The sequence below is a fragment of the Crotalus tigris genome, unplaced genomic scaffold (assembly GCF_016545835.1).
Source record: "Crotalus tigris isolate CLP2741 ecotype Arizona unplaced genomic scaffold, ASM1654583v1 scf7180000017666.27876245, whole genome shotgun sequence".
Taxonomy (NCBI): domain Eukaryota; kingdom Metazoa; phylum Chordata; class Lepidosauria; order Squamata; family Viperidae; genus Crotalus; species Crotalus tigris.
Genome location: NW_024096551.1, coordinates 5,708,275 through 5,734,312, shown reverse-complemented (window position 1 = coordinate 5,734,312; position 26,038 = coordinate 5,708,275). Strand labels below are relative to the sequence as shown.

General features: G+C 39.1%; 1 protein-coding gene across 3 annotated transcripts in view; it reads left to right on the top strand.

The window, feature by feature from the left end:
• STT3B (STT3 oligosaccharyltransferase complex catalytic subunit B) overlaps positions 1–26,038 on the top strand; it is a 65,308-nt gene that overhangs the window by 27,462 nt on the left and 11,808 nt on the right. For all 3 annotated transcript variants that reach the window (XM_039336333.1, XM_039336332.1, XM_039336334.1), the window contains exons 3-9: positions 11,803–12,090; positions 12,415–12,480; positions 14,234–14,333; positions 19,718–19,816; positions 22,739–22,885; positions 23,722–23,770; positions 24,531–24,685. In XM_039336333.1, the coding sequence (XP_039192267.1) occupies positions 11,803–12,090; positions 12,415–12,480; positions 14,234–14,333; positions 19,718–19,816; positions 22,739–22,885; positions 23,722–23,770; positions 24,531–24,685 (904 nt within the window). The remainder of the gene's footprint in view (positions 1–11,802; positions 12,091–12,414; positions 12,481–14,233; positions 14,334–19,717; positions 19,817–22,738; positions 22,886–23,721; positions 23,771–24,530; positions 24,686–26,038) is intronic.

Sequence of the window (26,038 nt, the reverse complement as noted above, 5' to 3'; positions counted from 1 at the left end):
AGGCAAGCTTGGCCTTGGAGTACAAAATGAAGCAGGGCACAGGCTGATAGAATTTTGTCAAGAGAATACGATCGTCATAACAAACACTCTTTTCCAACAACCCAAGAGACGGCTCTACACATGGACATCACCACACGGTCAACATAGAAATCAGATCGACTATGTGCTCTGCAGCCAAAGATGGAGAAGTGCTATACAGTCAGTAAAAACAAGACCAGGAGCTGACTGTGGCTCAGATCATGAGCTTCTCGTTGCAAAATTTAGGCTTAAATTGAAAAAAGTAAGGAAAAGCACTTGGCCACTCAGGTATGAACTAAATCATATTCCTGATTAATATACAGTAGAGGTGACAAATAGATTTAAGGAATTAGATCTGATAGACAGAGTGCCTGAAGAACTATGGATGGAAGTTCGCAACATTGTACAAGAGGTAGCAACTAAAACCATCCCAAAGAAAAAGAAATGCAAGAAAGCAAAATGGCTGTCTGAGGAAGCTTTGCAAATAGCTGAGGAAAGAAGGGAAGCGAAAGGCAAAGGAGAAAGAGAAAGATACACCCAATTGAATGCAGAATTCCAGAGAGTAGCTAGAAGAGATAAGAATGCCTTCTTAAATGAACAGTGCAAAGAAATAGAAGAAAACAACAGAATAGGGAGGACCAGAGATCTCTTCAAGAAAATTGGAGATATGAAGGGAACGTTTCATGCAAAGATGGGCATGATAAAGGACCAAAATGGCAGAGACCTAACAGAGGCAGAAGAGATTAAGAAGAGATGGCAAAACTACACAGAAGAACTATACAAGAATGAGCTTAACGTCCCAGATAACCACAATGAGATGGTCATGACCTCGAACCAGACATCCTAGAATGTGAAGTGAAAAGGGCCTTAGAAAATCTGAGCAACAACAAAGCTAGTGGAGGTGACAGTATTCCAGCTGAGCTATTCAAAATGTTAAAAGACGATGCAGTAAAAGTGCTACACTCAATTTGCCAGCAAATTTGGAAAACTCAACAGTGGCCACAGGGTTGGAAAAGGTCAGTTTACATTCCAATTCCAAAGAAAGGCAATGCCAAAGAATGTTCAAACTATCGCACCATTGCTCTCATTTCACATGCTAGTAAAGTTATGCTTAAAATCCTACAAGCTAGACTCCAGCAGTATGTGGATCGAGAACTACCAGAAGTACAGGCAGGATTTCGAAGAGGCAGAGGAACTAGAGATCAAATTGCCAACATACGCTGGATCATGGAGAAAGCTAGGGAGTTCCAGAAAAACATCTACTTCTGCTTCATTGACTATGCAAAAGCCTTTGATTGTGTGGATCACAACAAATTGTGGCAAGTTCTTAAAGAGATGGGAGTACCAGACCATCTCATTTGTCTCTTGAGAAACCTATATGCGGGTCAAGAAGCAACAGTGAGAACCAACACGGAACCACTGATTGGTTCAAAATTGGAAAAGGAGTCCGGCAAGGCTGTATACTGTCGCCCTGCCTATTTAACTTATATGCAGAGCACATCATGAGAAAGGCAGGGCTAGATGAATCAAAAGTTGGAATTAAGATTGCGGGAGAAATATCAACAACCTAAGATATGCAGATGATACCACTCTAATGGCAGAAAGTGAAGAGGAACTAAAGAGCCTCTTGATGCGGGTGAAGAAGGAGAGTGCAAAAGTTGGCTTGAAACTCAACATTAAGAAAACCAAAATCATGGCATCCGGCCCTCTCAATTCCTGGCAAATAGATGGGGAAGAAATGGAGGTAGTGACAGATTTTATTTTTCTGGGCTCCAAGATCACCTCAGATGGGGACTGCAGCCAAGAAATTAAAAGACGCTTGCTCCTGGGGAGGAAAGCTATGGCAAATCTAGACAGCATACTAAAAAGCAAAGACATCACCCTGCCAACAAAAGTGCGTATAGTCCAGGCCATGGTTTTCCCAGTTGCAATGTATGGCTGTGAAAGTTGGACCATAAGAAAGGCTGAGCGCAAAAGAATTGAGGCCTTTGAACTATGGTGCTGGAGAAGACTCCTGCGAGTCCCTTGGACTGCAAGGCGTTCAAACCGGTCAGTCCTAGAAGAGATCAACCCCGACTGCTCTTTAGAAGGCCAGATCCTGAAGTTGAAACTCAAATACTTTGGCCACCTAATGAGAAGGAAGGACTCACTGGAGAAGGGCCTAATGCTGGGAAAGATTGAGGGCAATAGAAGAAGGGGACGACAGAGAATGAGATGGCTGGATGGAGTCACTGAAGCAGTAGGTGTGAACTTAAATGGACTCCAGAAGATGGTAGAGGACAGGAAGACCTGGAGGAACGTTGTCCATGGGGTCGCGATGGGTCGGACACGACTTCGCATTTAACAACAACAACAACAATGTTCAGTCTTTCCATACCTTATATCAAAGACTATTAAATATTGTGATCTTTCATTCTGATTAGATTGTAAGCACTTCTTAAATCTATTTTTGTAGGGATGTGTGCTTATTGTAATAAGTCTAATACATCTCAGGAGTGCTGCTGTTTGGGGGACAAACAGGGTGTTAATACCAGTGAATTGGAAAGAGGAATGAATCCCTTTTTGAAGTTGGCATCCAGATATTTTCCTGAGGATGGCTGACTCACAAGTAGATGTGGGATTTGGGCTCCTGGCTTAATAATACAATCATACTGTTGGCAGCCTCTTCCTCTCCAAACATACCTTCAAAATCTGCTCAATTTTCTGGCAGCACTGATCCTCCTTTTCTGTGATAGTGGGGAGGGTCAGCTTTCATTGCTAGTAAGCAATTTTGTTGCCATTAGGGAGGGAAATGAGAGTGTCTCCTGCTCCCAAGTTATATAAGGGTCATGCATCTAAACCACTTTATTCCTAAGATTATGGATGCTTGCAAGAATGAAGTACACAAAACTGTATGAATTCTGCAATCTTTGATTGTCAGTTGCAAAGGAACTGCAGTGTAGGACTAGTCCTGTCTTTAACAGCTACCTGTCAATAGTTTCAACAGTCATTGGGCATTCTAGGGTTTGAATAGGCAGTATTACTTTCTCTACTGTTCTATGTGTATGAAATTAGTAATTCCCCAGAGAATTGGAGTTTCTTTTAAGTCCAATTGCACCTGTATTATCAATAATAAATTTAATATTAAAATGCTGCTGTAGTACATGGTCTGTGTTCTTCTTTCTAATAGAGCTATCAACAACAACCCTTGGAACATTACTTAATTTTACAAATCATGTATCAGTCTTATAAACCTTATCAATTTTTGTCTTGGTGTCATTCTCTTTCCAATCCAGGAAATTAGACAGTTTAACAATGTTTCTCTGATATATTATCCATATATTTCTAATTGCTGTTAATATTAAATAAAATTCTTTTTCCCTCAATTCCAGATATGCCAAGCAATCCAAATCTTTCTCCATCTATTTATAACTTCTGACTTACTTTCAAAACTTCTACTTAGTCAATAATTTGCTTTAGCTCTCTAGCCAATTTTTCTACAGATTATTCAGATTTCTAAACTTCTTTCATATCTTTTTTGTTGTTGTTGTTCCAGCACATCCTCCTTCCATTTCTTTTTTAAAAGCTTTCAAACTATTGGCAACCAGTGCAGTCACTTTTTTACCAAATGCCTCAAACATTTTCTGCAATACATCTAGTGAAATGCCCTTACTTGTAAATTGTCCTAGCAAACTTCTCCTTCCTTCTCCTAATCTTGCAACTTTCCTTGTGTTTGCCAGAGTGAAAATATGTCAATTACTACAATAATGTAAAAGAAAGCTTCTCTTTTTTCTATTTTGCTTTTCTCTATTTTAATACTTAGTCTCAATTATATTCATACAGCCTCCCTCATAATACCTTTATCATCTTATTTTGTAAAATCCACCAATAATAAACAATCATAATAATAGTAAACAATCTGTCAACGCTGCTAACATTGAATGTTCTTGCTTTGACAACAGATGGAAATGCAACCATTTTCTCTATGGCTTGTAGACTTAGTTGATGCTGGGGGGGGAATAGGGATGAGAGTCCAGCTAGTCATAACAATAATAACTTAGCTGTGGGAACCCAAGGACATTGGGCCCAGAGCTGATAGGGTTTTGGCAGGCTGGAGAGCTGGGTCAAGCCTGCGCTTCAAGCTAATTGGGGAATGTGATTTATGATTGTTTATTGGAGGAGGGAATTGTACTTTGTTACTTTGTATCCAGGGGAGGGAAATTTAGTTTTTGGTTTCAGCTCTGTAGTGCCAATACTTTGTTTCTTGAATAAAAGAGTCCCAAGCCTCAGTCGCTGTCCCTAGAGTTGAGGGGTAGACCGATAAAGATTCGGGGAAGATCTCAACTTGGAAAAGGAAGAAGTGCCTGAAACCAGCATCCCAGCAGTGGCTGCTACCTCAGAGGAGGGAGCGCAGGCCAGTGCACTGGTAGAGAAGGAACCTTTTCAGGTCTCCCAGATGGGAGCAAGACCCAAGCCGCGAAGACAGCTGATCTGGTCGTCAGAATGGACCTTACCCAGTGTAGACTCCAGACACCTTGAGACAGCCTTGCCACAATCAAGTGCTTCGAAGGCAGACAAGGTCGAGCTGCAAAGAGGGGCTTCCCGGTGGAGAGCCACGAAATTGTATACCACTGAGGACTCGTGTGAGTAGACGTACTTGTCCGCAGTCTGTAGTCAATCAGTGGAGAAGTTGGTGGAAAGATTTGAAGAGCTAGAGATGAAAAGTGGCAAACACCCCTCCCGTTCTCCACACGCAAGCAATCATGATGATCAGCAAGGCAGTCACCAACTCAAGCCAAGGGGAAGCCCCAGCCCCACCTGCGCAGGTCAAGCAACTTCCCCGTTCTTGAAGCCACCTATCATGGCCTCCAGCCCCACGGGAAGGGACAGCTCCAGTCTTCACCCCTCCAAAGCCCAGATCACTGCTGGCGAGATAAGAGCCCAAGCTGTCACTGGGACAGCCGAAGCCCAGATCAATGTGCTTACCGGCCACCCAGCCCGAGGCCCATACAGCAATGGGGGATACCGCAGTCCCCACAGCTGGGAGGCCAACAGCTGTTGGCGGTGCAGCATCCGAATTGGGGGTGTGCAGCAGCAGATGGGGGCCTTGCAGCAACTGGGGATGATGCAGCTGCCAAGGGGTCCGCAACCACTGGGAGTACAGCAGCAGCAGTGGAGCTGGCCGCTGTCTCCAAACGTGCAGCAACCACTAAGGAGCCCACAACTGGGGATCTCACAACAACCACTGCCGGGGCCGTGGGGGGGCTACAACAAATGAGAATGCCACAACCGCCCGCAAGTCAGCAGCAGTGGGGGTTGCAACAGCCCTTAAACATGAGCAACCACTGGAAGACCTGCAGCAACTGGGGGTGCCATTTCAGCAGCCGCTGAGACCATTGGGGATCATACAGCAATTGGGGATCCCACAGCCGCCTGCACTGCAGCAATAGCCATGAGGGTGGCAACAACCCCCAACGTGCAACAACTGCTGGGAGGCCTGCAGCAATTGGGGATGCAGCAGCCACCATGAGGAGGCCAGCAACCGTTGGGGGTGCAACATCCACAGTGGGGAGGCCAGCAACCACCGGGAATGCAGGCTCCCTGAGGAGTGCAGCAACCACTGATGATGCCACCCCTTAGAGCAACCTTTGATGGAGACCTGGAGAAGCTGATCTTCCTCAACCAGGTGCGTTCCCACTTGAACCGCTGTGCCTATTTCTACCCGAACCCAGCCGCTATGGTCAACATGGTTGTGTCCAAGTTGGAAGGGGAAGCATCTGAGTGGCTGAACAATTTATACAACAAGCAAGCACCTGAGTTGGGGGATCCCCATCTCTTCCTCCTAGGACTGAGAGCAAGGTTCAAGGACCCATTCATTGCCCTCAAAGCGGAGGAACAAGTCCACAAGATAAGAAAAGTTGGCAGGCCTGCACTGGAATATGTGCGAGAGTTTCACAAGATAGCTGGCCGAATAGAGAGGTGGCCCAAGCAGTGCCTAGTTCAGGGGTGTCAAACTGAATTTCATTGAGGGCCACATTAGCATTGTGGTTCCCCTCAGGGGGCCAGGTGGGTGTGGCCATGGTGGGTGCAGCCTACTGGGTGGGCGTGGATGGAATGGGTATGGCCTACTGGTGGGTGTGGCCAGCTCTACATCGTTCGTGTCAAGGGTGCCTGTGAGTGCCTGGGCAGGAGTGGGATAGATCTGAGGGTCTCTGGCAAAAGGGGGTGGGACCAGGGCAAGTGCCAAGGCATGGTCCACTGGAGAAGCATCACTGTTCCTCTCATGCCATGCAGAGGGGGGCTTATGGAGCTAAGACTGAATGCATTTCAGCGTAGATGGCCATCACAAAATTGTACATTGGCTCCCGGCTGGCGTGGGACAGGGCCAAGGCAGAGGGGGCCGTTCCCTCACTGTTTCCAGGATGGCTTCGTGGGCCACATGAAACCACTTCATGGGCCGCATCTGGCCTCCGGGCCTTGTGTTTGACATGTCTGCCCTAGTTCATCACTTCAAGGAGGAACTGGACAACCACCTATCCTAGGCTTGTATCTATCGAGAAGTCCCTAATCAGTTGCAAGTATGGTACCAGGCAGCAGTAAGACTTGAAGTCCAACTTGCCCGTTATAAGAAGCCACCACCGCAAGAAGCTGGGCTGAGGCCAGATCAACCCAAATGGCTGCCACCCCCCCCCCCAAAGCCTCCAATTCCCATGGCTACTGAAAACCCCAAGCCACCTGCAGGCCCACTGATCAAATGCTTCAGATGTGGATAACAGGGACATTGAGCAGCGAGTTGCCCAGTCCCTTACCCTTAACAGCAGAATAGACCGGGATCACCAGTGAGGAAGAAACCAGCCCAGCAGCCGGCGAAAGAGAAATCCAACTGGATTGCCCAAGTCATGTGTCCCATGCAGGAGAGTTCCGAGTCCCAAGCCGGACCTGCCGCCGTTCTACCCTCCTACGACAGCGACGACGAAGGAGAGAACGATCTGATGGTGAGTCAACCGGTTCCACCTTTTTTACTACCTGCCAAACTCATAATCCCTAAGACAGGGGCACAGGTACTAGTGGACTCTGGATGCTCCCGGTACGTTATTAGCTTGCCACTTGCCCTGAAAATGGGCATACAAGCAAGGCTGCTTTCCAAACCTGTGAGGAGAGGAAGAACTTTAGTCACACAATTGACTGAACCCTACGCTTAGAAATAGGTGAGCACTGGGAGTTCATTTGTTTCATGGTGGCTCCGAAAATGACTGAGGCCATGATCCTAGGGCTAGCCTGGTTAGACAAATGGAAGCCGTTTATCTGGTGGGAGAAGGGAACAAGGACTGTGAGGTTACCTATAGGACCCAAGCCCCCCTTAACTCAACGGACATTACAGGAAAACTTAGCCCACCCAATGAGCTAGCACAAATAGCTGCTCTGTCTCAACCAGGCAAGCCACTCATCCCCAGCGAGTACCGGGACCTAGTGGAGGCATTTAGTGAGAAATAATGCGACACCCTGCCTCCCACCGACCTAATGATTGCTCTAACGAACTGTTACCAGGAGCCAAACTCCCACGACCGAGAATGTATGCTATCTCCCCCCTTGAGATGGAGAAGATGCAGCAGTATGTGGACAAGAACCTAGTAAGAGGATTTATTGAATGGGACAAGTCTGCCATGGGAGCCCCAGTAGTATTTAAAGAAAAGAAAGATGGGTCGCTTTGTCTCTGTGTGGACTATAAAGGTTTGAACACTGTGAGCATGGAAAACAAATATCCCCTCCCCCTCCTGAAGGACTTACCCACCTGGCAAAGGGGAGTGTCTTCACTAAGTTGGACTTGAGAGAGGCATATTACCAAGTGAGGATAAAGGAGGGAGATGAGTGGAAGACTACCTTTAACTGTCCCATGGGGAGCTACCAATTTAAAGTCATGCCATTTGGACTACAGCGGGCTCCATCTGTCTTCATGCAGCTGATCAATAAGGTACTACATGACCATTTATACAGAGGAGTTTTGGTGTATCTTGATGACATCCTGATATACAGCACAAACATGACTGACCACATAAAACTAGTGGGAGAAGTGTTAAAGAAACTGTTGAATGCCAAGCTCTATGTTAAACTATCAAAGAGTGAGTTTCACCGACCCGACTAGATTATCTTGGCTACAAAATTTCCAGCAAGGTAATTGAAATGGACTTGATCAAAGTAAAAGCCGTAATTGAATGGCAGCCCCCAAAGTCTCGCAAACAGCTCCAGAGCTTTCTGGGATTTGCCAAATTTTACCGACAGTTCATCCCCTCCTTTACTGAAATTGCCTTACCCCTTACGGAATTACTGAAAACAGGCAAGGAGGGAGGAAAGCCCCGTCTGGGCCAACCATTAGCATGGACTATGAAACTGTCAAACCACTTTTGAGAATTTAAAAAGGCTATTTGCGGTTGAACCAGTTTTAAAGCATCCTTGCCCAGGGAAGCCCTTTGGGATTCAAGCCGATGCCAGTGACACGGCCGTCGGAGCTGTGTTATTGCAAAAAAACCAGAGTGCAACTCTACAACCCTGCACCTACAATTCAAAAAAATTCACTGAGTACGAGAGGAGGTGGGCTGTGTGGGAGAAAGAAGCCTTTGAAATCCATTGGGCTTTATTAAACTAGTGACACTATCTAGAAGGGAGCAAGGTGCCTTTCAAGGTATGGACTGATCACAAAAACCTAGAAGCACTGAAAACTCCCCGCAAATTGTCCCCGAAACAAGTACGATGGGCGCAATACTTTAACCGGTTTAATTTCATCCTAAAGTACATACCAGACGGGGGACTTCTTAGCTGATGCTTTATCCAGACTGCCCCAGTACAAGAGCCAGCATGAAGAGGTTAATGAAGCAATTATCTCCACTCCACAAACTGCTTCTCAACTCACGCCGTGCAGAGTCCGGCCTTCAAGTGCCTCAAATCCCAATGACCCTGGGGCAAAGAAAATAAAACAAGAGCTCCTCACCAACCAATGGTTCAAGGACAGCCAATCCTCCCTAACATTCAGGGATGGTTTGGCTTACAAGGGGGGAAAGCTATACTTGCCAGAGACCCTCCATCTTAATGCTTTCCGACATGGCCATGACGTAAAACAGGCTGGGCACTTTGGATATTTGAAAACTCTACACCTCATCCACTGGCAATTTTGGTGACCGGGATTGAAACAGGACGTGGAAAACTATGTCTGGAGTTGTGCTGTATGTGCCACCATAAAAAGAATTCTGGGGAAATCCTCTGGGTTGTTGCAACTGGTGGTGGACCCTTCCCAACCATGGGAAGAAATTGCTATGGATTTTATAGTAGATCTACCTGAAAGTAGGGGAAATACGGTCATCTGGACTGTGATAGATCTGTTTTCAAAGCAGGCTCAGTTTATTGCCTGCAAAGGACTCCCATCCGCCCAACGACTAACCAAGATGTTCCTGAAACACATCTATAGGCTGCATGGCACATCAAAATGAATAATCTCTGACGGGGGTGCAGTTTACAGCTACGTTTTGGAGGAGTTTTCTCAAACTAATTGGCTCATCTCAAGGACTATCATTGGCCTTTCACCTGTCTACCAATGGGGTGGCTGAATCTGCAAACTCAATGGTGGAGCAATATCTCCGATGCTATGTGGATTATCAGGAAAAGAACTAGACTGACCTCCCCTTCACAGAGGTGGCTTACAATAACTTTGTTCACAGCAGCATCGGCTTCATGCCTTTTAAAATGGCCACAGGAAAGGAATTCAGCCCAATACCCGAATATCCCCAAGGACACCCCCCCTCACTTCCCAGACTCTTGATCAATGGATGAGGGGGTGGGAGGAGGTCTGGAAAGCCACAAAAATTGCTTTGAAAAAGGCTTCTGAGAGATACAAAAAACAGGCAGATAGGAAAAGGGCTCCTCAAAGGACATTTCAAGTTGGGGAAAAGATTTATCTGTCAACTAAATATTTATGGCTCAAGTTACATAGTAAGAAGTTAGGACCGTAGTACTTAGGATCCTTTCCCATCGTAAAGATCATTAACCCAGTCAGGGTAGAATTAAAGCTTTCCAGGCTCTTAGGGAAAATTCACCCTGTTTTCCATTGTAGCCTGTTGAAACCTTTTCGGGATTCCACCTTAAGACCACCCCCTAAGAAGGCAACTGGACCTCTCATAGTGGCAGGACACTCACTATGAAGTAAAACATATTCTTGATTCAAGAATTTTTAAAGGGAAATTGCAGTATTTAATGCAATGGAAGGGGTATCTGTTGTCTGAGGCCATCTGGTAAAATCTAGCAATGTAAAAGCTGACAGACTCATTAATAGATTCTATAAGAAACACCCTAATAAACCAAGAGGCAACCCCTAACCTGTGCTTTTGTTTGCATTACAGGATTTGTCCTTTTTGTAAGGGGGGGCAGATGTCAATGCTGCTAACATCAAATGTTCTTGCTTTGACAACAGATGGAAATGCAGCCATTTTCTCTATTGCTTGTAGAATTAGTTGATACTGGGTGGGGGAATAGGGATGAGAGTCCAGCTAGTCATAACAATAATAACTTAGCCGTGGTAACCCAAGGACATTGGGGCCAGAGCTGATAGTGTTTTGGCGGGCTGGAGAGCTGGGGAGAAAGCCCGTGCATCAAGCTAATTGGCAAATGTGATTTATGATTGTTTATTGGAGGAGGGAATTGTACTTTGTATCCAAGGGAGGGGAATTTAGTTTTTGGTTTCAGCTATGCAATGCCGATACTTTGTTTCTCGAATAAAAGATTCTTTACGGTAAACAATACCTCAAAGTTCTTTTGAAGAGTTTCATCTGTCAGAACCATGACACAAATCATTTACACAAAGGTCTGGTCTCTTTGTTTAATTAATGTTATGATTTTGAAAAGCACTTTCATCAACAAATCTTCTATTTTCTAAAATTACTGTTTAATTCCAAAAAGAAGACAATTCCCTGAAAATCTTTATTCTTCTCTGCCATTTTGAATTTCTCTCTTCAGTTACAAAATAATAATATGCAAATGAGTTTCAGAAAGTAAGGTTTTTGCCATCATATGTCCATAAAGCAGCAGTTTAGGGGATATTGATATATCCAATGGCTTCCAAGGCTCTCAGTCAGCATGAGAAGCTCATTTACTGTACTTTGCTTATGAGGAGCAGCTATCCAGAGCATAAATGAGCAATTCTCTGATCTCTCCTTTTCATCAGCCAGTTGAAATATCTAACTTGCCATAGATCAGAGGTGTCAAACTGGTGGCCTGCAAGCTGGATGAGTCATGCGCAGGCCATGCCCACCCCAGCTCCACAAAGGCAAAAGTCGTAATACATCATGTATTGCAATACCTTCTCTTTTCATTGTTGCTGCTGAGTCAGCTAAGTTTCACATTTTCTGTATGCTTTTATCTATTATCTCTGCACATTAATTTATGCCCGTTTGAACTTCTAAATATATCTATAGATAAAACTGTGGGGAAAAAGTCTTCTCAGTTGAAAATTTTCTTTAATCTAGACATAAAGTTAACATGCATTATGTTCTTGATATTGAGAATAATACAGCTTTTTAAACATTGATGTCTTGCTCTTTGATACATATACTGTTTTGCAATAGTGCTAAATAAGATGTTTGACTTCAATTTTACATGGACTGATAAAATTACTACTTGAAGGAGTTTTATATTTTTATAATATAAATTTATGTTTGTGTGTGTGTGTTCTCCTAACTATTTAAAGAAGTTTCCTGTTTACTGTCAATTGTGAGTGTTTATGTATTATAATATAAGTTGTTTTTCTCTTTTCTTTTCTAGGTATACCCAGGACTAATGGTGACCGCTGGCCTTATACATTGGATTTTGAATATGCTGAATATAACTGTTCATATAAGAGATGTATGTGTGTTCCTTGCACCAGTTTTTAGCGGCCTTACATCAATTTCTACTTTCCTGCTTACCAGAGAACTGTGGAACCAGGGTGCAGGGCTTCTAGCTGCCTGTTTTATTGCTATTGTACCAGGTTACATATCACGATCAGTTGCAGGATCTTTTGACAATGAAGGGATAGCTATATTTGCACTGCAGTTCACATATTACTTGTGGGTAAGTACTGTTATATAAATTCTTCTTAAAATCTGAATGTGCGCAATAGTTTCAATTTGTTCTAATAGTGACTAGAAATAAATATAGCTAATACAGCTTTTCTACTGTCATTTGCTTTTCCTTTCAAAATAAAACAAATGTGTACATGTCTTTAAGATACAGTTCAAATATTTTTATTGCATGAGGTCTTTTTTATAAGACCTTTATAAGGTCTTTTTCTGATCTAAAAAAATGGTAAATTCTAAAAAACCATTCAAATAGAATATTTTATATTTGCATGATTTGTCTTTTCTGTTATAATTAAAACTCAGACAACTTTCTTAGGTGAAGTCAGTGAAAACTGGATCTGTTTTCTGGACCATTTGCTGCTGTTTATCCTACTTTTACATGGTAAGTGGTAGAATATGAATGTATAAAGGTCACATTTAATTAGTACACTGTTTTTATGAATAAATTAAGTATTAGCACAAGTATTTTAACGTTGAAAATTCAGATTTCATTTAATTTGAACTGAATGCTTCAAAATTTTATGGTAAATTAGAAAAGTCTACCTAATGCAGAGATTAGTATCCCCCCCCCCCAGGTCTTTTATTTCAAACATAATGTGTTAGAAGTTGCATGATAGTTATGTGCAAAGTAAAAATTGAAAGCAAGCAGTACTACTATCTTCTTTTCCTCTTTGCCATCCGGCTTTGTAGAGGGCAGAGGAATTGAAGGTATAAAGTAAACTAATAGTAGCATAAATGGACACATTTTTCTGAAATACAACTTCACCTTTGAAAACTGGTATGCTTTTATGTTATTGTGACTGTTTTTGTCTAGCTGAATTAGCATTCTCAGCAGAAATGTGAATTGATAAGTTTTTATAAGAGATCTCTGCAAATTAATTAGTGACAAGTCTCTGTATGGGGTTGACCAATAGTGAAACAAGTAATGAGATGACCTTACAGCAGTTGATTTTCTTCAGGAATTTTAGAAAATTATTAAACAAAGGTCAACAATGAATTGATAATAACTTGGTATTATTAACCACTTTTCTACCCTTTGACTTGTTAGTTACATTTGTTGAATTATTGAAAGGAGAAAGTTTTCAGTTCTTTTTCCATGTTATTTCATAGAGCAATATTAAAATCGTACTGTTCTATATTGAACCTACACTATTAAGATATAGTAAAAAAAGTTTTAGTGAAGACAATGATAACCTTAGAAACTTGGTAACTATTTTAAAAAGTGGTTATCAATCTTTTCTTCACCACCCCATTTAAATACCTTTTATGGTCATGGACCATGGCCTCGGACCCCGAAGACTTAAGATTTAAATGGTAACTGTTCTTCAAGTCTTTGCTGACCCCTGTGACCACATTGAGAACCACTGATTTAAAGCAAGTTTACCACAATAATTGCTATTTGTGTTGCTGTTAAACTGTTTTACTGATTATGAAACTGAAGTATTTGAAATAAAAAATCATTCAGATAATAAATAATTTTAATAAAAAATGCTAATTGCATTGAATAAATATTGACCCTTAATTGGAGTTACTTCTGGATCTGAAAAGTATGTCTTCAGTCAAACTAGTCGTGCTTATCATATCTCTCTATTCTGTTGTAATAATACTATCACTGTGTTAGGGGAAATTGGCAATGTAGTTAAATTTTATTCCAGAATATTTTGGAAACAAAAGATAAACATAAAAAATAGTAATATCAGAAATTTTTTTATGAACCAGTATTAATTAAATTTATAGAGTGCTGTAAACTGCACACAGAATAGAATAAAAACTGTGTCAGAAGATTGAAATATATCAATTTATGTAATACTTTTGTTTTCAAATATTTCTTTACCAGGCTAGGTAACAACTGAAGATGTTACCTAGCCTGGTAAAGAAACGTTCAGAAACCAATCCACAAGCTCGGGGAACAAAACGTCATCCCCAGATATTCGCCACTATTACAATACTTTTGAATTAACCTATTTTATATATTACTTAATCTATTTTCTTCAATTTGTAAGTTCGTCCTGTGGCTCAAAATACCTTTTCATCATATATAGATAGCTTGAATTCTCAGTGTTTAGTGACTCATGTTTATCAAGAAAACATTGTAAACATGAACTAAACCTTAATGCTTACTGTATTTTTCACAGGTTTCTGCATGGGGTGGTTATGTTTTCATAATCAACCTTATTCCACTGCATGTGTTTGTGTTACTGTTAATGCAAAGATACAGCAGGAGGGTCTATATAGGTGAGTATTTCAATATGATGATATTGGATGAAAAGTGATTTTTCAATTTCAACTTTACTAGTCTTTCAAATGTCTGTGATTTAAACACATTTGAATATATTAATCACAACAGCAATTTGTTGACGTTTCTTTTGGTTTTTGTTATAAATAATATATTTTTAAATAAAATCTTTATTAAATAAAAGAATATCATAAAAATATATCAAGAGAGTTTAGAAAAAGAAGATAAAAGAAAAAGTACAAGAAATAGTATAGATAAAAGAAAGAAAAAGATAAGTGAATTCTGATCTTCTTCTCAGACAAACTTATTCACTTTCTTTCCTCTAAGGTTACATTACATAATTTCTATTGTTCCATGTTCAGTTCTTTTCAATTGGCAAATCCAAAGATCACTAATGTATTATATTTAATTTTAAACAAAAAGATTTGTAAAGATTTCCCGTTTTTTATAAAACTACTTTTTTTATCCCTGATCAAACAGATCAATTTTGCCATTGCTGCAAATTTTGCAATCTTTATAATCAATTCCTCCATTATGGATATTTAAATATTTTTCCATTTTTGTGCATATAAAAACCACAGTGCAGTTATCACATACCAAACTCATCTTCCATAAATCTTTTCTAATTGACTGTTCAAAAGTCCCAATAAAAAACATTTCTGCTTTCATCTGAATGTTATTTTTTTTCAAATTCATTTAAGTCATCATATGTATTTTTTGCTTGCCATGCTTTCCAAAGTTAACTAAAAGTGCCTTTTTGCCTCCTAGATGATATCTCTGGTGATATACAATATATATCAATGGTAGATCACTTTATAGAAATTCTTAAATTATAACACAATATAATTTTAGTCCTTGTAACCATATTTTCTCTGATTGGTCTCCCTGTATATTATAACTAAAATTCTTAGCCCATTTTATCATGCAATTTTTAACTTGTTCTTCCATTTCAAATCTCAACAAAAGTTTATACATTTTAGCAGTCACATGTCCTTCATTTGTACATAATTCAATTTTGATTTATCTATTCCAGTTACCTTTTTATTTGTCTTAAATCTCTTTCTTAATATGAATATCAAAACATTCAAAATTAAATCCCTTTGGAGTCAACTTCATCTTAAATTCTCCCATGTTTTGTTACTATCTTGATATTTTAAACATTTCTCTTTGAGGCATTATAAAGTGCCTCATGTGCTGGAGCCAACAAGAGTATTTGGGGTCACAATCTGGATTTATATCTGTCCCATATTCTGAATCTACATTAACTTTATTTTTATCATATCATATGAAATTCCATCCATGTCTCAGGTTGTGTCCTGGTATATCCAAACAATTATTTCTACAATTTTCTCAACTTTTCTTAATGGTATAAAGCCAAAGATATGGATTCCTAAAGAGACAGATGCCATCCTGTAGTAGTCTTATCAGGGCTACTCTCATAGAGAGAATTTCTAGGTTCAGTCATATCAGCTAGTAATGAAATATACTTTTCTAGTAATATAATTATGGGAATTTCCACATTGAAAGGAATAATTATACAATTGTTTTTATTCTATACTTAGCTAAAGTTGTTCTTCCCAATGTAACAGTTATCCTCATAGATTTAACTCTAAATATTGGATTCAGTAACATAATATAATAGCATGTATTGTGTTATTGAAACAAGGGGCTGTACCCTTTGTTTTGCTGGAATCAGTAACTGACTGACTAAATTTTCTATGTTCTCTGCAATGTGTTCATATAATTGTTGGTGTATTCCATTAACCTAATGGGATATGATTGATAATTTAAAATTAAACATTCATCTGCAAAGCCCATTAAAAAAAATTAAAACAAAGTTTTAGTAGAATGCCCAGCTTTCACCCTTTGTCAATCTAAGGCCAACTCAGATGAAACTGATCCTGGAATTTTCCCATCCACACATTCCATAAATGTGTGTATGTAAAATTTTGTGCATGTTTGTTTGTCTGCTCCTAGACATATACTAAAAATAAAAAGAGATGTTAAAACAAAATGAGCATTAACATGTTAAAGTAAGTACTGATTAAAAGTAATTGCCCATAAAGTTCAATTTATAAATTAATTCCTCAACTACATATATGAATATGCACTCTCTCAACAAATATATGGGTACATGGAAACAAAGACTTGTAAATATGACCTTCTCCTTATAGAACAGGTATCAAACTTGCAACGTCACATGACATGTCGCGATGTATCGTGACTTTTTTTTCCATTGCCGACAATGGGGTGGGCGCAGTTTCAGCATGACACATCCGGCCTTTGGGCCGGCAGTTTGAAACCCCTGTTATAGAAGAAACAAACAAAAAGAAAACAGGTTCAAAATGGGTTGAAGGCAAAGGATAGCTACATTTTAAAGAAAAAGAAAGATCGGTAAAACTTGGATAGAATAGGGCAGAGGAAGAGATAAAATCAGGAGGCTGTAATTCCAACAAATAGTGGATATTATTAAATACTACATTTTGTGGTGGAATTATAATTTTCACCTATATTTTTATGGTTTAATTTTTAGAAAATATTTTGAGAATTATAGTTAAATTCAAATCATATGAGTTTTATTTTTTTTTATCTAGCTCAGGAAAACACTCCCAATTTCTTGATTTTTAGTTTGTCCTTATATATTCCCCCTACCCCAATACTTTTATTGTCAAGATGGCAATAATCTTGGTACACTCAATTCTCATTATCCACCCAGGTTACATGTTGAAAACTCACAGAAATAAATCTTGGTTATTGAAGCGTGAGAATATATAACTTATTATTGAACCATATGGTGACCTAATAATGCAATAAATACTGCAAGAAAAAGAACATGGTTTCTCTTGTAGCTCACAGACTTTTTTCCTTACTGCATGTTGCTGTGTATAACTTGAAACTGTGTTTGATGGATTACAGTTTTATAGAAGTGTATAAGAAATCTGCAGAAATAGATTGTGAAGCTTTTGTTGTTGTTAATTGTGAAGTCGTGTCCGACCCATCGCGACCCCATGGACAACGTTCCTCCAGGTCTTCCTGTCCTCTACCATCTTCTGGAGTCCATTTAAGCTCACGCCTTCTGCTTCAGTGACTCCATCCAGCCATCTCATTCTCTGTCGTCCCATTCTTCTATTGCCCTCAATCTTTCCCAGCATTAGGCCCTTCCCCAGTGAGTCCTTCCTTCTCATTAGGTGGCCAAAGTATTTGAGTTTCAACTTCAGGATCTGGCCTTCTAAAGAGCAGTCGGGGTTGATCTCTTCTAGGACTGACCGGTTTGAACGCCTTGCAGTCCAAGGGACTCGCAGAGTCTTCTCCAGCACCATAGTTCAAAGGCCTCAATTCTTTGGCGCTCAGCCTTTCTTATGGTCCAACTTTCACAGCCATACATTGCAACTGGGAAAACCATGGCCTGGACTATACGCACTTTTGTTGGCAGGGTGATGTCTTTGCTTTTTAGTATGCTGTCTAGATTTGCCATAGCTTTCCTCCCCAGGAGCAAGCATTGTGAACCTAATGAAGATTAAAGGTACTACTATTTCCAAAGCCGATAGATCAGGCTCCACAACTGCTTAAAAGAGATCCTGATTTGCCACACTCTTTTGAGCGACTTTCACTAGAAAAAGGCACAAGAGATATCATAGTCTTTCATTTTCTCCAGCAATACCAAGATCATTACAGAAAGATTTAGACCAGATTCACTTTAAGCAAATTGTAGCCATTTTGATGTACAGCTAAACCTGCTATTATAATTATTTGTCAAAACTTGCTTCCCTTCTAGTCCCTAGTTAGGGAAAACAGTTTTTTCATGGAAAATTAATCATTTCCTGCACTTTAACTAGAGTCTTTCAGAAAAGTACTAAGTTGGTAATGTTCACTGTTCTCAGTACTGAGAGATGCGAGTTATGCAGATAAAACAACTTTAAGCTAAAGTTTGTTCTGTGCCTTCTTGTAGAGTGTAGAAAATCATAGAGAAATAGAGGCATTATCAGTTACACTCCAATAATTGATGAGCCAAGGTTTGGAACTGTGAGCAAAATCTCCCAGTCTATGAATAGTTGTAATTGATACTTACATTAAGCTGTGCAAAGCTGCCCTGGCCACTATTGCCACTTGCTTCTATCCTGGGGTCTTGACTGATAAATACCCAAATCTCAATGGGCAAGTCTCCAAGAGGGGTATCACTGCTATCCCAGCCCATACATGTCTGGTTACTCCTCTCGTCTGTGATCAAATCATGGTTGAGGATGACCTTATTTCAGATAGACCTGGTATTCACTGGCAGCAAGCCAAAAGCCTTTGCCTTTGAAGATTTGCTTATTGGGACCCCTAGGTTGAGATTAAGGCAGGGCTTTTCAAACAATGGTACGGGTACCACCTGTGGTACATTGGCACCTGGCAGGTGGTACGCGACCATCCTAGAAAAGTGGTAGCGGGGGAGGGGAATAAGCTAAACCGGTGGCAGCACCGCACAAGCCTGAGCGAGAGATGGCTGGAGCTGCAGGGCTGTCGGCTCAGTGGAAGCGCCAGGATCAGCGCCAGGCTCCAGCTGGAACTCAGCGCTGATCCTGGCGCTTCTGCTGAGCCCAGAAGAAGCGTCGATCAACTGGAATATTGCAGCATCTCCAGGGTCTTGTGATGCTTGGCAATTGATTCATATTTATGATGATCACAGTGTCCCAGGGTCATGTGAAATGACCAAAACCTGCTGCAACCACCCAGCAGATGGGGGGAATAAAAACCAAACACCCCACCCTACCCCACCCCCGCTGCCAATCCTCAACAGAAATGCTCACAACAATGAAAACCTCAGACAGGAGGTAGAGCGCCGCCAGGTGGGCAGGTAGGTGTCCTGCTTGGCTGTGGCTTGGGGGACACTTTTTTCAGTACCATTGTAACTTCGAACAGTCGCTAAGCGAACTGTTATAAATCGAGGACTGCCCGTACTTTATCTTTTTTTTTCCTTTTTTTTTTTTGTTATCAAGTTTTTGACACCTTGCTAGGTGACTGGTGGTACTCAGATATTGCCATATCCTAAAGGTGGTAAAATGGGTGAAAAGGTTGAAAAGCCCTGGATTAGGGGACTGGAACACATCACAGAAACAACCTACTGAAGATGCATTCCCTGAGAGTGGCCAACCCTCTGTCTCCCATCATATCTCCCTGTATGTGCCACTACAGTGATACTCTAGCTGCCCCAAACTTTTAGAAACCCCTTCCTTAATTAAGGAACCAAAATGTCAATGTGCCACTCAATATTTGATAATATAAATTTAAATTACAGAAATGGCCTTCAAATTTTCTGACAAATTCTAAAAATATAAGTATACAATTTTAAAAATTAACTTTTTTTATTTTATAGTAATCTGACATTTTTTTTCATTCACAGCATACAGCACTTTCTATATTGTTGGGTTAATATTATCCATGCAGATACCTTTTGTTGGATTTCAGCCAATTAGGACAAGTGAGCACATGGCAGCTGCAGGTAAGAAAAAAATTAATGTATTGAAAATATGCACAATGAAGTTGTTTTAATTTTTCAATAAAGATTTTAATAAAAATAAAAATTAACAAAAACTAATATTTAGAATACAGAAAAGAAGAAAGAAAAGAAAAAGAAAGCTAAAAGTGTACAAAAGGAAAAAAAAATATAACTTCTGATTTTGTTTATACCACTTATGTAATTTTATCTTTTCTATTGTTACAGCATTAGGAAAAAATAGTTTTAAAGTTATAATTTTCTAACATGATATCCAGAAAGCTCTTATTTGGATTGGTATATATGCTGCCTGGATATTCTAAAAGAAAGGTAGAATGTAAATCAAATAAACAAAAATAAAATAAACCTTGTAAAACGGAAATTCTTATGTATTGTCTAACTACTATAGATATTTATACATAGTCCTCAAGCTACAACTGTAGTTGGGACAGGGATTGCTATGGCTAAATGACCTGGTCATAAAGCACAACATCAGGCAATTGCTTCGCTTACTACCACAATCCAGGGTAAAGAGCATGGAGGTACCATACTGAAGTGGGGGAGGACTAGCGCAGGGCACACACAGATCGAAAGAGGAGGGTGCTGTAATACAGCACAAGCTTAAGAAGACCAAGGAAGGAGATAGCAGCCTGCCTGCTTGCATACAGTCACAGGGAGACCATGGAAAGAGGGTGTAGAATGCATGTGTACAATTGCAAGGATGCTCTGCAAAGGGTGTGTGGGGTGCATGCCATCTCAGGGAGCCCATGGAAGGAGAATATAAGATGAAGGAAATCACAGGAACCCCAGGAAAAGAAGGCACAAGATGTGTGTGAGAAGAGAGGAAAGACAGTACTGTGCATGCAAGTGGAGAGAAGATGGGAAGAAGACTCACCTGAATGACTTACAACCTTCCTTGACAACTTCTCCATTGACTTTGCTTGTGGGAAGCCAGTAGGGAATGTTGCAAATGTTGATCACATGACAGCAGGCACATGCAATTGGTCATAATTAAAGCTGTTGCCAAGTATCCAAATTTTGTTCTAAGGGCCAGAACTTCAAGTACAGGTAGTCCTCAACTTACAACCATTTGTTTAATGACCATTCAAAGTTTCAGCGGCATTGAAAATGGGACATGACCATTTTTCGCACTTATGAACATTACAGCATCCCCCATTGTCACGTGATCAAAATTTGGTTGCTTGGTAACTGGTTCATATTTATGATGGTTATAGTGTCCCTGAGTCGTGTGATCGCCTTTTACAACTTTCTGAGAAGCAAAAACAATGGGGAAAACAGATTCACTTAGCAAATATGTTATTAATTTAACTGCAGTGATTCATTTAACAACTGTGGCAAGAAAGGTCATACAATGGGAAAAACTCACTTTAACAACTGTCTCATTTAGCAATAGAAATTTTGGGATCAGTTGTGATCATAGGCTGAGAACTACCTGTATTGATTGTAAGTCCCTTAGTTCAGAACAACTGCAGCTTTGAATAGTTGCTGAAGAAATGGCTATAACTCAAAATTTATTTGTAGTCAGATTCATTTTTCACGTATTTGTCTTAAATGTTACACAAATTTTCCCAATAATAATCCTTGCTATCATGTCATCATTCACTAACCTTGTGAACACCTTTTGTTGATGACAAAATTATATATAAGATTATCAGTAATTATATATAAGATTATCAGTAATTATATATAAGATTATCAGTAATTATTTTGAAAGGCAAAATATGCAAAGGCACTGTCCAAAGACTAACTAACTTAGTTGCTAAATAACTTAGTAGCATAAAACCACTTAGCATTAGCACTTGAACTTGTACACCATCCCATAGTGCATTAAAGCACTTTCTATGCATTGGTGCAAAAACTCCTCCAAACCTTCACATATATTAATGGGTTCTGAGCTGACAAGATTGATCATAAAAAAATGTTGATACATTATAGCTGAATGAAAATGTAAACTATGATATGAGGACTATTGATAAGCTTACCTTGTGCCCATAGGAATTATTAAGGAGATTGAAAATAACATTGTCAATGTACAGTAGATTTATATAAATCTGTGGTAAGGTTTTATTTGAAATATTCTGTACTGCTCTGATAATCACATCTCAATAAAACACTGCAAAGTAGGAAAAGATACAAAAATGGGATAATATTAAAAACAATCAGGTTAGAGCAGGTTTTACAAGGAAAGATTACAGATTCTAATATGATAGAATTTGATGTTTTATCATTACTGTAATTCAGGATTGTATTTTGGCCCAAAGTATTTTAATTAATTCCTTTTTGAACTTGTTTCATGAAAATAAGTAGTTGAAAAAATACAATTAAGGATAAAAATTCAAATGAATTGACATGTTAAATATTCAGTGAGTATTAAAAAAGAAAAATGAACATCCAATGGGAAAAAAATAAGATAGCTACAGAAAAATTAAAATGAATATATGTATATTAGAAAAATATGAACATCTTAAAATACAATGATCATACATATAACAGCATACATATCAATCCACATGTCTGTAAAAACATAAAAGAAGTAAAAGAAATACGCATGATGTGAACAAAATTAGCATTTATTTAGAACAATGGTTCTCAACCTTTTTAATGCCGCAAAACCCCCCCCCCAACCAGTCGTAAGTCGAGGACTACTCAACCGGTCGTAAGTCGAGGACTACTCAACTGGTGCAGCATCGTTTGCAGAATGGGACTTTTGGCGGGCTCAGTAGGGCAGAGACAGCCTGGACAATTCCTATTGCCTTTTGAAAGCAATAGAATTAGACTCTATTCAAGAGTTGTTTGGCGACCCCTGTGAAATGGTCGTTCGACTCCAAATGGGGTCCTGACCCACAGGTTGAGAACCACTGATTTAGAACAAGGATAAAACACAACTGTTTCTTTTCATTTTAATAGGTGTATTTGCTCTTCTACAAGCCTATGCTTTCCTGCAGTATATGAGAGACAGACTAACAAAGCAAGAATTTCAGACATTATTCTTCTTAGGTATATCTTTGGCTGCTGGAATTGTATTCCTGAGCGTTATCTATTTAACATATACAGGTAAGTAATATCCAATAAATATTTCCTGTTGTGAGTCTGTGCCCAGATACACTTGTTTTAAATATTTTTTGTTTCTGTGCATGAAATAATACGGCACTTTTTTATTTGATTAAAAAAAAGGAGAAGGAGAAAAGGCAATGACATCAACAGACTGAGGGGAAATGATGGCAAATGGCTCTTTGGGCAGGCCAGTAGCCTATGCCATGCTTCAGTCAGCAGCCACAGGGAGGAAACGAAGGTTCTGGGAAGGTGGGGGGCAGTCAAGCCTGTGATACATGTTATCCTGGGATGTTGCTGGGAATGTGGAGAGCATTGGGTCAGTGGATATGCTATACTGGGAACTTATGTGGGGAGAAATGGGGATGATGTGAATGAGCCTTGCCCTGTTCGCTCTGCCTAGATTTTGTTCTGTCCAGAACTAAAATAAATGTTAAATGTTTCATTTCTGCCAAACTATGTGTAGCCTGAAACAGTTTGACAAAATATCAGGAATGTGATGGGATATTTATGTCTGCCTCTATTTATAAAATAAATAATCATTTCAGATAATACGGTGACTTTAGAATTGTGGATGCTTCATAAGAAATATACATTTTATATATAGAACTAGAGTGTTAACATGTTTTGAAGAATTGGAAACAAAGGTTCATGTAGGACTGAAAGCAGACTTTAAAGTCAGTAGATCACTTTGTGCCCCACCAAAACCCTTAGTTTAAAAGTAAGATTGGAGAGAAATATTTTTTTTAACATGGATTGAGAGAACAGTTCATTTTGAAGGTTTGAAAGTAAATGTACATATATGTGGTAGCTTCTAAGTTACTGTAATGTCTTTTCAGGTTATATTGCACCATGGAGTGGCAGATTCTACTCATTGTGGGATACTGGGTAGGTATGAATATAATGTAAAATTACATAATCTTTGACCTGTTAATAAAAAACAGCTAGCCACCAACCACCACTCTGTCTCTCTCCCAGCAAGAAAAAAAATATTGAGTATAAATAACAGCTTTTACTATATACACTAAAATAATTTAAAATTTCTATTAGTGTCAATAGATATTTTCTTTTGATATTATAGTACAACAACTGTTTTTTATTTAGTTTCTTATTTTTCATCTTTGGATTCATCTATAACTTATTCATGATTAATATTGAATTTATATTTAATATTCTGTATTGTCAGGTTTTTATGATTCATTGTGTTAATATACATATTTTAAAGGAGAAGATAATGTTACTTCATTGAACAGAATATGAATTTGTTTTACCTTGTTATATAACAATAGTGTAATTTATAGAATTCAAAAGAATACTTTGATATTTATGACATGCCATTTTTTTCATTCTTTGAATAAATGGCTACATTTGATCATATCATTCAGTTTTTAGCAAAGTACCAAAGGAAGTTTAAGAACCACTTTTTCTTAATTTCTAAAATTAACTGAAGCAATGTGTAGGACATATAACCACTCCAAAAAAATCATCTTATACAAACCTTTAAAAGATAAGAATATGACTGGTATTTAAGGACATTGTGTATTTAATTTGAAATTTTTTAGTAATCTGTAACTATATTTTTTATCACTATATCAATTTTAGAGTTTTATCAATTTAAAATAATTTGAATTTGATTCTTTTAAACAAGGTATGCAAAAATTCACATCCCGATCATTGCCTCAGTGTCTGAGCATCAGCCTACAACTTGGGTTTCCTTCTTTTTTGATCTACATATTCTCGTCTGTACTTTCCCAGCAGGCCTGTGGTTCTGCATCAAAAATATCAATGATGAAAGAGTCTTTGGTAAGAAGAAATAACTTTTCAAAATGAAATTTGAATTGCTAGCATTCTTGTTGTGTTTATTGGAATATATTTCTCAGAAATTAAAAATGATAATATATTTTTATTTAGGTTTATTAACTTTATAATCAATGTCATTTCATACTTTTATTTTTATAATAGACAGCCCCTGACCTGCTGAGTCATTCTTCTTTCCACATATAATATAGGTTTGCACTGTTTATCCTACCCTCACTATCTTCAGGAAAGTCCAGTGAAGCTGCCACTTTTCCTTCCCCTTCCACCTCCTTCTCTTGGCTTGCCCATAGAACTGCCTGCCACTTTGCTGGGAGGGAGAAGGGAGAACCAAGGGAGTTGCCAACCATGAGAAAAACTTCATCTTCATCTTCCAGAGCTGCCTTCCTCTAGCGAGGAAGAGGGCTCATTCTTTCACTGCTGGTGTCCTCAACCAGCCCTACCATCATCAGCCCAGGTGCTAGGTAATCTTAGGCAGCCTGCCCTCTCGCATCCTCTAATTTTATTTATTTCTGTTTTGCACTGTTGTGGGAAAATGTTTTTTTGTATTTTATTGCATTTGCCTAGGAGCTTATGATGCTCAAAATATTATTCTATAAATAATGAAATTATTATAGCAGGTATCTTCTATTAGCAGGTGTACTCCCTGTTTTGTTTTGCTGAGCAAGAAACAATTCTTGTAAATTCGTAAATTTATTTGCATATTAGACTGAATATTTAAGCCAGAGTAACCCATTGTGGGGATAAATTTGATATACTTTTCAGTTATTTCCCCCCCTCCCCCAAAGTTATATATTCCTATTGCAACTTTTTCAAAATGGCTTGATGATATTGAGAACATTCAGGACAGGAAGGATAGAACCCTTTTTGTGTCTAGTTTTCACAGATGAAGGTCTCAATTATGTATTTTTTAAAATTTATTCATATTTTATTTATTTACTTAATGATATTTACAGTGCATTCAGTAAATATTCAGACCCCCTTCACTTTTTTCAACTTTTGTTATTCTGCAGCCTGATTCTACAGTTGTTGAAATTCAATTTTTTTCTCATTAATGTACACTCAGTACCCCATAATGACAAAGTGAAAACAGAATTTTATAATGATGATGATGATGTTGGGAGGGACCTTGGAGATCATCTAGTCCAACCCATGCTCAGCAGGAAACCCTATACCATTTCAGACAAATGGCTGTCCAATCTTTTCTTAAAACTTACAGTGTTGGAGCATTCACAACTTCTGGAGGCAGGTTGTTCCACTGATTAATTGTTCTAACTGTCAGGAAGTTTCTCCTTAGTTCTAGGTTGCTTCTCTCTTTGGTCAGTTTCCATCTGTTGCTTC